Here is a 13,745-nt window from a genome sequence, read left to right on the forward strand (position 1 = left end):
TTCCTCTCTTCCTTTTTCTCTTTCTCTCTCTTTTTCTTTTTCTCTCTCTGCCTCTTTTTCTATCTCTTCCTCTTCTCTTCCTCTCTCTCTCTCTCTTTTTCTTTTTTTCTCTCTATCTCTCTCCCTTTTTCTCTCTCTTCCTCTCTTTCTCCCCCTCTTCCTCTTCCTCTCTTCCTCTCTTTCTCTTTCTCTCTCTTTTTCTTTTTCTCTCTCCGCCTCTTTTTCTTTCTCTTCCTCTTCTCTTCCTCTCTTTTTTTCTCTCTATCTCTCTCCCTTTTTCTCTCTCTTCCTCTCTCTTTCTCCCCCTCTTTCTCTTCCTCTCTTTCTCTTTCTCTCTCTTTTTCTTTTTCTCTCTCCACCTCTTTTTCTTCCTCTTCCTCTCTTTCTTTTTCTTTTTCTCTCTCTATCTCTCTCCCTTTTTCTCTCTCTTCCTCTCTCTTTCTCCCCCTCTTCCTCTTCCTCTCTTTTTCTTTCTCTTCCTCTTCCTCTCTTCCTCTTCCTCTCTTTTTCTTTTTCTCTCTCCGCCTCTTTTTCTTTCTCTTCCTCTTCTCTTCCTCTTCCTCTTTCTCTCTCTATCTCTCTCCCTTTCTCTCTTCCTCTCTCTCCCCCTCTTCCTCTTCCTCTCTTTCTCTTCCTCTTCCTCTCTTTTTCTCCCTCTCTCTTTCTATCTCTCTCCCTTTTTCTCTCTCTTCCTCTCTCTTTCTGCCCCTCTCTCCCTCCTTTTTCTTTTTTTCTCTCTTTTCCCCTCTCTTTCCTTCTCTCGCCCTTTCTCTCCTTGTCTCTATCGCACACACGCACACACACACACACACACACACACACACACACACACAGAGACGCCCTTTTATACTGCCCTTTTTTAAGCTGCTCCCGGCGTGGTAGGTAGTTGGACAGACCAGCCTTTCCGCCTGGATTCGAAGCCGTGACAGCCACAAGTAGAGCAGTGGGTGCAAGCCTGGGCTTGGGGAGATGTCTGTGGAAAAGCCCACGCTGAAGGTGTCCGCGAGTGTCTCGGGAGGCATGGCTGGAAGCAGGTAGGAGTCGGCCGTGCGAATGGCAAAACAAAAAAACCCGAGTCTCGTGCCGAAGATTCGTGGAAGGTTTTTATAAAAGGCTTTTTTTGTTTGGCTTTAATTTTTTGATTTTTTATATATATATATATTTTTTTGGCCTTTTGAACATCCTGGATGGCGGTGCCTGCATTTCTCTCCTGGGGCACGTGGGGATGTCCAGCACCCTGCTGGAACTGGGGCGGGGGTGGGTGGGGATGGGTGCGGGGTGTTTGCTCGTGCGGCCCTCAAAAGTCACGTTTCCCCGCTGCTTTTCTGCGGGAGACACAAAGGACCGCAGATTCCACGGCTTGTCGCTGGGAGGTGTGATGTGCAAGGGCCAATAAAAGAGAATATTTGCAGCTGTGGGTTGAAAAATGAGGAGGGGGGTCCTTGGTGGCCTCTGAGCTTGCTGCTTTCCTTGCAGACGCTTCGTGGCCCAACTAGGTGATATCATCAGTGTTGGAAGGAGTGAGGTTTGCAGGGGAGGGGGAAGGAGGAGGAGGAGGAGAAGGATTGTGGGGGTCCTTGGTGCCCTCTGAGCTTGCTTGTTTCTTTGCAGACATTTCGTGGCCCTACTAGGTAACATCATCAGTGCTGGAAGGAGAGAGGGGAGGAGGAGGAGGAGGAGGAGGAGGAGGAGGAGGAGGAGAAGGCTGTGGGATCCTCAGTGCTCTCTGAGCTGGGTGATTTTCTTGCAGACGCTTCGTGGCCCAACTAGGTAACATCATCAGTGCTGGAAGGAGAGGAGGAGGAGGAGGAGGAGGAAGGCTGTGGGATCCTCAGTGCCCTCTGGGCCTGCTTCTTTCCTTGCAGACATTTCATTACCAAACTAGGCAACATCATCAGCCCTAAGTAGTGCACTGTGCAGAGCGTTGTGCGATCGTTTTGATCGGTGCAAAAGACGCGTTGACCTTTTGCGTTGGGTTTATTTTTTTTTATTTTTATTTATTTTAATTCCATTTATACCCCGCCCTTCTCCGAAGACTCAGGGCGGCTTACAAGCTTAGCAGTTTGAAGGCAGAGAGGCCTGTGTGCGCTACCCTGGGTACCCATATCTGTGTGAACCCAGCAAACAGGTGGGCTTTGTGAGTCCGAAGCTGGCTTGGAGACAGATTGAAGACTGGGCACCGCTGCTGTTGCGATCTGCATCTTCCTTGCAAAAAACACCAAGATTGGGCATTGAGTAGAGGCTTTTTGTGTGCTGCTCTGTGTGTGTGTGTGTGTAAACCAGGACTGGGTTTTTGAGAGAAAGTCAATCAATCCCCGCTGCTTGCCAGAGCTGTTGTGGAGTTACCACAACGGGGATGCGATATTAGCCAGGCTAGCCGTGCTTCGGTGTGGGTGGGTGTGTCTGCCCTGCGTGGATTTATTTTACACCGGGACAATTTTGGAAATGCAGAAAGGAAAGCGAGGAAGGCACTTGAAGTGCATTCATTAACTCTCTCTCTCTCTCTGTGTGTGTGTGTGTGTGTGTGTGTGTGTGAGAGAGAGAGAGAGAGAGAGAGAGAGAGAGAGACATGGTCATGGTTGGAAAGAGCGAAGGCATGCAAACCCATTGTGTAGATTTGTTTAGAACAGTGTCTCCCAAGCTCGGCAGTGTGAAGGTGGGTGGACTTCAACTCCCAGAATTCCCCAGCCAGCCAAGCTGGCTGGGGAATTCTGGGAATTGAAGTCCACCCACCTTCACCCTGCTGAGCTTGAGAAGCACTAATTTAGAACTTCAAAGCTGGCAATCCGCTTCGTGCCCATTGATTTCTTCTGCTAATGCATGTCTGGGAGGGCTCCTGTGCCTTGCCAAAGATGTGCTACAGGCAGAAATTCAACTGGGGAAGCACTTGCCCCTGTAGGGAAAAACTTGCCTTCTGGCAGCTGGAGAGAGAGGGATGGAGGGGGGGGGGAAAGAAGCATTTTGATTTAATCAGACTCTTTTTCTCCTTTATATCTGAATAAATCTCAAGGGCAGAGCCAAAGCAGACGTCCTGATTCCTTTCCGTTCTGAGTAACGTCTTGTGGGGAGCTCAAGGAAGTGAGCCAAGCTATAAAAAGTTACAAAATCTCACTTTCCCCCTCAAGTCAAGCTAGAATCTTGGTGAATGGATGAATAAGGTGTATTATCTTCCTGCGTTATTTTCCACAATCTATCATCCTCTTTTTACTTGGGGTGCTTTTTTAAAATTTCCTTTTTGTTTTTTAGTTGCAACCCTGGGCTTTTTAGGTGGTCTCCTATCCAAATTCTAACGAGAGGCAATCCTGCTTAGCTATCTGAGTTATTCAAAGCTGGCTAGACGCTGCCATCCACTTCCATTCTTTGAAACCCTGGAGGATGTTTTCCCAGCCAACCCTCCTAATATTCGTAGGCTTGGTATTTATCCTGTTTTGTATTTTTTTAAAAAATGGTTTTAATCAGATTTATTATCTGCTTGGGATTTTTTTTTCTGATAAGCAGTAGAGAAATCCTTTTATCAAATAACCAATCAGGCCTCTCTCTGCCTTCAACCTTAGAAGAATCAGCCATGTTCTGGGGAAAGAATTGGAAATATGATATTTTTTATTAGATGATAACACAGATACCCAAATGAAGCAATAGAGATTTTTTCCCCCTTTCTAGCTGAGGATTTTCCACCAATACAAGTCCTCTAAGGTACATGGGGATGTTCAACAACTTCCAGGATTTTGTATTATTTTTGGGGGGGGGGAATGGGGGGGTTGTTTGTGCAATCCTAAAGGTCCCCTTTTTCAGCTGATTTTGTGTGGAGACTCAAGAAACCGCAATTTCGATTGCCGGTGTGAGGTTGATGTGCAATTGATGTGGTGCAAAAAAAAAAACACACCAACATGGGAACACTTTGCATTGGGTTGGAAGGCAGAGAAGCGTGTGTGCACGCGATCCCGGGCATGCCTATCGGAGTGCAAATGCGAGTCCAAACATCTGGGCTGGAAAGCGATTGAGCAACACTCAACAACACAATTGCACAGCATAGGCCGATGCAGAATTAACGAAGCAGCGAGCGGAGCAGATGAGCAGTGAACTAGACAAATAGATTGGGCGTGTGTAATTTGTGTGCCTTTGAGCTGCCGATAGGGAATTAATGAGCCCGTGTGCAGAGCGATGGAAGAGGAAGACATTAATGTGACACGCGTGCAGCTATGTGCTTTTTTGTCTCCCGTCTACCTCAGAAGTGCCAGCACATGGGTGATTTTTTTTAAAAAAAGAAATGGTTTATGCACAACAAATGGGTTGTGCCATGTAGAAAATTTGTGTCTTACGCACATCCAGCGGTGTCTGGTTCATCTTCCTTGGGGTATCCATCAACGGCAGTGTGCACATTCACAAATAAACACACACTCATAATCCGATTAGCAAAGGAACCTGGTTTTTTGGGGGGAATTGTGCCACGCACTGGATGCTAGACGCAGCAAGCGGGCGAGGTCCATCTAAGCTAAGATTAAGCCAGCGCTGCACGTGGTTGTAAATGCAGGTTTTCAAGCTGACTCCAGTTAGATATTTTGCAAACTCAGGGAAATTAGTGGTTAAAGGAACCTTTGTGTCCAGCCAGGGGACAATATGGGGGGCGGGGGGGGGGGGGAAGGTGTGTTTAAAATATATCCAGGTTATCACCAGATAACTTTCTCTTCCTGGGTTCAGGGCAACTGACTGAGCTTGTGTTTGTGGTAGGTTTTTCTGCAGCGTTGTGCCTATTTTGGGTGGGGGGGGAGGAATTTCAGGTTTTGCACTCAGGGAGTTGAGGAGTTTAAGGAGGTTGTGATGATTCAACTTCTGAATTTTTTCTGAATTTCTTGCATCCCTTTAAGGTGACCAAAGATCTCTAGGCAATTTAGCATGTATGTCTGTTTGTCTGTCTGTCTGTCTTTATCATCTATCTGCCTGCCTATCTTTATCTATGTCTGTCTGTCTGTCTGTCTATCTATCGATCTATCTATCTATCTATCTATCTATCTATCTATCTATCTATCTATCTATCATCTATCTATCTATCTATCCATCCATCCATCCATCCATCCATATCTATCTATCTATCCATATCTATCTATCTATCAGCATCATCACTATGTCTTTTTTCTGATTCTGTCTTCCTATGCTGAGATCCGTATACTTCAGAGTGAAATTAACAGGGTTTATTTACTTTATAGGCTTTAATTTTGCTTGATGTTACAGCTTGTCAATTAAAGTAATGAGATGTTTATCTGACTGTTTTTTTATCTCGCACAAAGTTATGTGCTCCTTAAACCCAAGGATATTCTAGTTAAAATAACTTTATAAATTATGTCTTCTCTGAAATGGCCCATCTGTTTCCAAAAGACATTCTCTTCTTTTGATTTAAAGGAAAGTCTCAATTTTTTTTAACTCCAGTGGCCCTGTAAATTATGTTATGGTTCTTAACAGGGTTCACACCTTGTAGTCTGCATAACCATGGTTTATGAAGGTCCTTAGAAGCTGCTTAGAAAATGCATTGTCCGCTGGAAATGGGCAGCAGCAAAACTGAATTAATAAATTATATAAATAAAATATGGTCCAGTTGGGGGGGGGATTTTGCCTAATCTAGCCATGTGACTCCTGCTTCTAAACTATGGTTTACAGATTGTAAATCAGAACTCTTCAAACCATGGCTTACCGCCCATGCCTCCCAATTCAGACCTCTTCAGCAAATGCCATGGAAGCAAGCCACATACTGTCTTTCTTTAAGGTAAATCCAATTGATAAACCACAAATGATGGCTTGGAAAGGACATTAAGTAGAGTTCACCTGACGTTGAAACCTCAAACGAAGCAAGTCAAGCCATGATTTCAAGAGACGTTTGAACCTAGCCACCAGTATTTACTAAACTTATTTAAGTAAACCTGGCTTCCCCCATTCGCTTTGCTTGTCAAAAGCTGGCTGGGCTGCTGCTGGTTGCCAAGCGCCCGAATTTTGATCACTTGACCGCGGGGAAGCTGCGACGGTCGTAAGTGCGAGGACCGGTTGTATTCCCTTTGTTCCAGGGCTAGTGTGACTTTGAACGGTCACTAAACAAACGGCTGAAAGCTGAAGACCCCTTTCCTATATTGCTTTTTCTACACATTTCAGAAATTTCCTGTCTGTGAACGTGTGTGTGTTTGTGTTTGTGTGTGTCTAACAGTTTTACAAATTCACAAGCTGCCCTGAAAGAGTGAAATATCTCCAGGAGAAAAAAAAAGGGGAAAATAATCAGAGTGTCTGCTAGCACCTTTTCCGTCTTGCCAATTCTATGTAAAAGGCAAGGCGACACCTTCCGATTGTTTGGTTAGCTGAGAGTAACACAGCTCACCACCTTCTAGGTCTCAAATGACAGTTTGTTTTTTCGTAGCCATGATAACCAACCAGGTTGGCTCTTCTTGCAGGATTTGGGTTTGGCTAGACGAGAGAAAAGGACAAGTGGGGGTGGGGGGCACATGATAGCAGCCTTCCAAAATCTCAGGGGCTGCCCCAAAGAAGAGGCAGTCAAGCTATTCTCCAAAGTGCCTGAAGGCAGGACAAGAAGCAACGGATGGAAACTAATCCAGGAGAGAAGCAACCTAGAACTAAGGAGAAACTTCCTGACAGTTAGAACAATTAACCAGTGGAACAACCTGCCTCCAGAAGTGGTGAATGCTCCAACACTGGAAGTTTTTAAGAAGAGACTGGACCGCCATTGGTCTGAAATGGTATAGGGTTTTCTGCTCAAGCAGAGGGTTGGACTAGAACAGATGACCCCCAACCTTTGTCGGTTGGCGGACCAGTGGAAAAGGGAGAGGGAAGCATTTTACATGCGTGGGTGGGCGTGTGCGCGCACGGGGCCGCCAGCATGCGTGCACCGCAAACGGTGGGGCTAGCACGTGCGTGCGCCTTGTTTCTGCACCCCGCAGTGCAGTGGCGGCTGTTTTTGCACCTTGCAGCGTGGCGGTGGCGTTTTTGCACCCCACGGCTGCGGCGCTAACACAAGTGAGGGGTGTGCACACACATGCTCACACACTGGCCAGCCCACAGGAAGGGCGTGCGTTCGTTGACCGGAGATCTGATTTTTTTCCCCATCTCTTGCAAGTGATTCTTGTCTAGAATGGTTGGAAATGGGGGCCTTATTTGAGGGAGCTTGGAGCTTGGGTGCAGATTTGTCTTCCCCGTCTACAACGTCTACAACCTCCCCCATTGCCAAAAAGGTTCTGGACACTGGAGAGGAGTGCCAGAATTGCTTGGGTGCCTCTCTTAATGACTGTTACGATGTAGGACTGTCATTCTAGACTCACTTGTGGTCCTTAAGTCAAGGACTACCCGTGGTTTGGCACCACTTACTTTCCCTACGAAAGTCGGTGATCTCCTGGTGGTCTCCTATCCCCTCCAGCCGAAGGTGAAACCCAGAAGCCTGATCTCGTAGCAAAGTCTCCTTCACGGTTTCAACCTGCCTTCTTTTGTCTCTCCCTTTGGGCAGCTCCCTGTCAGCCATGACGTTGCCCCCGGTGTTGGCAGGGGCGGGACCTCGCCGGGGCAGTATGCCCCTGCCAATCAAACACCAGCTGGTGAGGGCATCAGCAGTGGAGGAGCTGGACTCTCCGCCGAGTTCCCCGGAGGTCAGCAGCCATGGCGGTGCCAGTCCGGCCGGCGGGCGAGGCCCATACAAAGTCATGCTGCTGGGCGAGAGTGGAGTGGGCAAGACGACGTTGGCCGCCATCTTCGGGGGCATGAAAGGAGTCGCCCACCACGAAGAGGACCACATAGGTAAGGAGGGCCAGAAGCAAGAGGGGGTGTGGTGTTCCTGTTTTATTGAGAGACACCCTAAAATTTACTCTTTGCTTTGCTGTTTGGGAAGAACGAGGCACGTGCAAAAACAATACATATTTTCTGGTGTGTGTGTTGTGTGTATAATGATTTGGTTAAGTGTTACAATGAAAAACAAAGAAAAGAAAAAAGAAAGGAAGAAGAAGTAGAGAGTGCAGAGAAAAAAGAAAAATAGAAGAGGAAGGAAAAAGTAGAGAGTAAAGGAAAAAAAGAATGTATATGAAGGAACAAAGGAACAAGTATAAACACAAGTATTTTAGTGACTTGTCACCTTCTCTTAAAATACAAAAAAGGATATGTTGGATGTGTGTGTGTGTGTGTGTGTACATACACACACACTTATATACGCACAGACACATATATACACACATATAAATATGCATACAAACACACACACACACACACACACACACACACACTGAACCCCTGTCTGTCTAAAGAACTTCAAAACGTTTCCCCCCTCAGCCTGTTTCCCCCCCTGCACATAAATGCGAATAAGGATACAACTCCTTTTGAATTCCTACCTGCTAAAGCTACATGAAAGTTAAGGGAATAGTCCAAGAAAGAAAGAAAGAAAGAAAGAAAGAAAGAAAGAAAGAAAGAAAGAAAGAAAGAAAGAAAGAAAGAAAGAAAGAAAGAAAGAAAGAAAGAAAGAGAAAGAAAGAAAGAAAGAAAGAAAGAAAGAAAGAAAGAGAAAGAAAGGAAAGAAAGAAAGAAAGAAAGAAAGAAAGAAAGAAAGAAAGAAAGAAAGAAGGGAGGGAGGGAGGGAGGGAGGGAGGGGAGGGAGGAAAGAAAGAAAGAAAGAAAGAAAGAAAGAAAGAAAGAAAGAAAGAAAGAAAGAAAGAGAAAGAAAGAAAAGAAAGGAAGGAAAGAAAGAGAGAGAGAGAGAATGAGAGAAAGAAGAAAGAGGAAGGAAGGAAGGAAAAAAGAAAGAAAGAGAGAGAGAGAGAAAGAAAGGAAGGAAGGAAGGAAAGAAAGAAAAAGAGAGAGAATGAGAGAAAGAAAGAAAGAGGAAGGAAGGAAAGAAAGAAAGAAAGAAAGAAAGAGAAAGAAGAGAAAAAGAAAGAAAGAAAGAAAGAAAGAAAGAAAGAAAGAAAGAAAGAAAGAAAGAAAGAAAGAAAGAAAGATATCTGACTCCCAAGAGCCACTTTGGACTTTGGGCTTGAACTTTTTAATGCAATGTTGCAAATTTGGCACGGTGTCAAGGTGATAAGGATCCAGAAATTTAAATTGGATAGGAACGGATTGTTCAAAGACAGCACAGGTTTTTTTTTCCTACATTACAGCAAAATTGCTCTGCTGTGTGTGAAGGGCTAAAGTTCATTAGAACAATTAGATGGTTTTGCAGTGCTCCCAAACCTAGTTTAATTTACCAAATTTCTCCCAAGGATGCTGGACAAAATGAAAAATAAACACATCCCAGACCAGTAAAATACAGATAATTAAGCTGAGGAAAAAGCGAGGGAGCTGTTTGGCGTATCCCATCGTTACTTAACTGACCATCGCTTTGGAAAAATTTGCACTCGTAATAAATGATAAAAAAAAATTATCAGAATAGTTCTTTATTCTGCTAAATCAGGATCTACTCTAACCACCACCCACCCGGCAACGAAAGCTCTTAAATTAATAAAGGAATGATATTCTACAGATTGCTTCAGGCTAAGGATAAAGGTGGAGGAGGGGGGAAAATAGGAATAACCAGATAGTTATTAATTATAATTTCATTTTAATTCAACCTTGATGCTAAATCCAGTAATTTCCTTTGTCTTAAACCCAACTGCTTTCCGAATGTTACGCTTGGCGCATTGCTTTATTCTAGGTTTGTTGTTTTTTTTTGCAACCATGGTTGTTTGAAGCCAGGTTATCACGGGGCCTTAGCTTAGCGATAAAATATGCAAGACGTTTCTGCACTGATCGATTATTTATTTTATTTTATTTTTATTTTAATCCCATTTATATCCCGCCCTTCTCCGAAGACTCAGGGCGGCTTACAATTTAAAGCACAAATCAATGTGCTTTAGCAGTAGCCTTCATTCTATGTATATGCCTGCTTATTAGGGCTTTCATAAACCCCCCCCCCCCAAGCGGCATTATTCCAAATCAGCTTAATTGTCCCCAACAATCTGGGTCCTCATTTTACCGACCTCGGAAGGATGGAAGGCTGAGTCAACCTTGAGCCTGGTGGGACTCGAACCTGTGCTAATTGCAGGCAGCTGGTGTTACTTAAGGAGGCATTAGCCCACTGCTCCACCAAGGCATAATAGTTTGTAGTCTGTTTAACGGTTTGGGGAATCTGCTGTCCTCACAGGGATTAAATGAATGGAGGACACATTTAAGAGCCTTGGTGGAGCAGTGGGCTAATGCCTCCTTAAGTAACACCAGCTGCCTGCCATTGGTGCAGGTTCGCATCCCACCAGGCTCAAGGTTGACTCAGCCTTCCATCCTTCCGAGGTAGGTAAAATGAGGACCCAGATTGTTGGGGGCAATTAAGCTGATTTTCTAATAATGCCGCTTGGGGTGTGTGTGTGTGAAAGCCCTAATAAGCAGGCATATACATAGAATGAAGGCTACTGCTAAGCACATTGGTTTGTGCTTTAGATTGTAAGCCGCCCTGAGTCTTCGGAGAAGGGCGGGATATAAATGGGATTAAAAACAAAAAAAATCCTCTTGTGATCCCCAAAATATATTTTCCCATGAAGTCTGCTGTGTCAGCTGACTGGGAAGGGGAAGGGAGAGGAAAAGGGAAACGGAGAGAGGAAGGGGAAATGGGTGGGAAAGAGGAAGCCAAAGGGGAATTGAAGAAAGGCGTAGTAGGGGAAGGGGAAGGGAAACAATAAAGGAGAATATCTGTAGTTCAGGCTTGAAACGAGGAGTCTCTGCTGCTCTCCGAGCGTGCTTGTTTTCGTGCAGACGTTTCCTGATCCAAACTGAGTAACATCATCGGCGCTCGTGGGAAGGGAAATGGGAAAACCAAAAGGGGAAGAGGAAGGGGAAAAGAGGAAGGGGAAGGGGAAAGGGAAAGAGGAACCCCAAGTGGAAGTGAAGAAGGGAAAGGGGGAAGAGAAAAGGGAAAAGAGGAAGGGGGAGAGGAAGCAGGGAGGGAATTGAAGAAGGGCAAAAGGAAGAGGAAGGGGAAGGGACAGGGAAAGAGGAAGAGGAAGCAGAAGGTAAATTGAAGGAAGAAAGGGGGGAAAGAGGAAGGGAAAGAGAAAGGGAAAGAGGAACCAGAAGTGGAAGTGAAGAAGGGAAAGGGGGAAGAGAAAAGGGAAAAGGGGAAGGGGAAGAGGAAGCAGGGAGGGAATTGAAGAAGGGCAAGAGGAAGGGGGAAGAGGAAGGGGAAGGGACAGGGAAAGAGGAAGAGGAAGCAGAAGATGAATTGAAGGAAGAAAGGGGAAAGGGAAACAGGAAGGGAAGAGGAAGGGGAAGAGGAAGCAGGAAGGGAATTGAAGAAGGGCAAGAGGAAGGGGGAAGAGGAAGGGGAAGGGACAGGGAAAGAGGAAGAGGAAGCAGAAGGTGAATTGAAGGAAGAAAGGGGAAAAGGAAAGGGGAAAGGGAAAGAGGAAGGGGAAGAGGAAGCAGGAAGGGAATTGAAGAAGGGCAAGAGGAAGGGGAAGAGGAACAGGGAAAGAGGAAGAGGGAAAGAGGAAGGGACAGGGAAAGAGGAAGAGGAAGCAGAAGATGAATTGAAGGAAGAAAGGGGAAAGGAAAAGAGGAAGGAAAGAGGAAGGGGAAAAGGAAAGGGGAAAGGGAAAGAGGAAGGGGAAGGTGTAGGGGAAGGGGAAGAGGAAAGGAAAAGGAAAGGGAATGGGGAAGGGAAATAAATCCCTTCACCTTTCCTTCAAAATAACAGGATAACAGAGTTGGAAGGGACCTTGGAGGTCTTCTAGTCCAACCCCTTGCCCAGGCAAGAAGCCCTACAAAAGGTTGTCCAATCTCTTCTTAAAAACCCCCAGTTTGGAGCATCCACAACTTCTGGAGCCAGGTAGTTCCACTGGTTAATTTCTGGAGCCAGGTAGTTCCACTGGTTAATTGTTGAAATTAATCGTGGGAGCATTCCTAAGGATTTCTCTCCTTGCTTGTCCCAAGGCACCATAATTCAGAAGATTATTTGGCTCTCCTTTGCAAACCCAGGTTAATACGTAATGGCAAGGAATTTCCTCTCTGAACCAGGGCCCCCGGAGTGCCCCAAGCGACGTCATTGCTAAAACTGCCCCTAGAAATACGGGGTCTTTTCTAGACCTTCAAAAGCCCAGGGGTGGGATATTAGTTTCAGAATCCGTTGTTTTGCGTCTTAAAACAATGCAGTTTTATTGTTTGCTGCTTCTTCCGCCTTTCTTTTCTTATGCAAGACAATAGCCTGCCTATCAAGACAGAAACTGAAATCTCTGCATTATACTTTGATTTCTTGGGCTGCTTGATCACTGCTTGATCAAATCATCTTTAGAGCAGAGTAGAGTAGAATAGAATAGAATAGAATAGAATAGACTAGAATAATAAAATAAGGAATGGAATGGAATAGAATAGAATAATAAAATAAGGAATAGAATAGAATAGAATAGAATAGAATAGAATAGAATAGAATAGAATAGAATAGAATAGAATAGAATAGAATAGAATAGAATAGAATAGAACAACAGAACAGAACAGAATAGAATAGAATAGAAATACGGAATAATAGAAATAAGGAATAGAATAGAATAGAATAGAATAGAATAGAATAGAATAGAATAGAATAGAATAGAATAGAATAGAATAGAATAGAATAGAATAGAATAGAATAGAATAGAATAATAAAGTATGGAATGGAATGGAATGGAATAGAGTAGAGTAGCGTAGCGTAGAGTAGAATAGAATAGAATAGAATAGAATAGAATAGAATAGAATAGAATAGAATAGAATAGAATAGAATAGAATAGAATAGAATAGAATAGAAGAACAGAACAGAACAGAACAGAATAGAATAGAATAGAATAGAATAGAATAGAATAGAATAGAATAGAATAGAATAGAAATACGGAATAATAGAAATAAGGAATAGAATAGAATAGAATAGAATAGAATAGAATAGAATAGAATAGAATAGAATAGAATAGAATAGAATAGAATCTGCAAAGGACCTTGGAGGTCTTCTAGTCCAGCCCCCTGCTCATGGAGGAGAACCTATACCATCTCAGATAAGTGACTGTCTAGTCTCTTTTGAAAAACCTCTAGTGATGAAGCACCCACAACTTCTGGTGGCAAGCTATCCCACTGGTTAATTGTTCACACTGTCAGGAAGTTTCTCCTTAATTCCAGGTTGCTTTTCTCCTTGATCAGTTTCCAACCGTTGTTTCTGGTCCTGCCCTCAGGTGCTCAAGACCAAATTGTTCCCACTCACCATCTTTTTTAAAAAAAAGACCCCCGTAGAAATACGATTGTACTGATTCGATGTTCACTTCTTTCTTTCTACCAGAAGATTCATACGAAAGAAGATTCTACGTCGATGATGAAGAAGTTACCTTGACATTATACGACATCTGGGATCAGGTATGACTTTCCCCCTCCCTCTTTTCATCCGCCGGTAGAAGGATAAAATCCGAAAGGACATTCCAAAAGGACAAAGATTCCAAAGCTAATCAAAGCCTCTGATTTTTCCAGAAGGCAACGGAACTGGTTTTTTGCTTGAGAAAGAAAAAGAAGAAGAGGTTTTGCTTCTCATCCAAGAAGCTTCATCGGTTATGGCAAGATGGGGGAAGGGTGTTGGAAGGATAATTTTTCTTTGCAATCATCCGGTCGTTAGTACTCCCCCTGAGAATTCTTGAGGCCACTTGGAGGTTCAAAATCCTATTTCTTTGCAATCATCCGGTCATTAGTACTCCCCCTGAGAATTCTTGAGGCCACTTGGAGGTTCAAAATCCTATTTC

The 13,745-nt window shown here is 44.2% G+C and overlaps 1 protein-coding gene across 1 annotated transcript; it reads left to right on the forward strand.

Moving 5' to 3' along the window:
- Positions 1-7,508: 7,508 nt before the first annotated feature.
- Positions 7,509-13,368, forward strand: LOC310650665 (GTP-binding protein REM 2-like; the record flags this gene model as incomplete). Its single annotated transcript, XM_083380247.1, has 2 exons — positions 7,509-7,782; positions 13,295-13,368. Coding segments are annotated over 2 exons (348 nt in total), but the record flags the coding sequence as incomplete, so codon positions are not given.
- Positions 13,369-13,745: the final 377 nt, after the last annotated feature.

This window comes from Vipera ursinii (assembly GCF_947247035.1).
Source record: "Vipera ursinii genome assembly, contig: scaffold_161, whole genome shotgun sequence".
In the NCBI taxonomy this organism is placed as follows: domain Eukaryota; kingdom Metazoa; phylum Chordata; class Lepidosauria; order Squamata; family Viperidae; genus Vipera; species Vipera ursinii.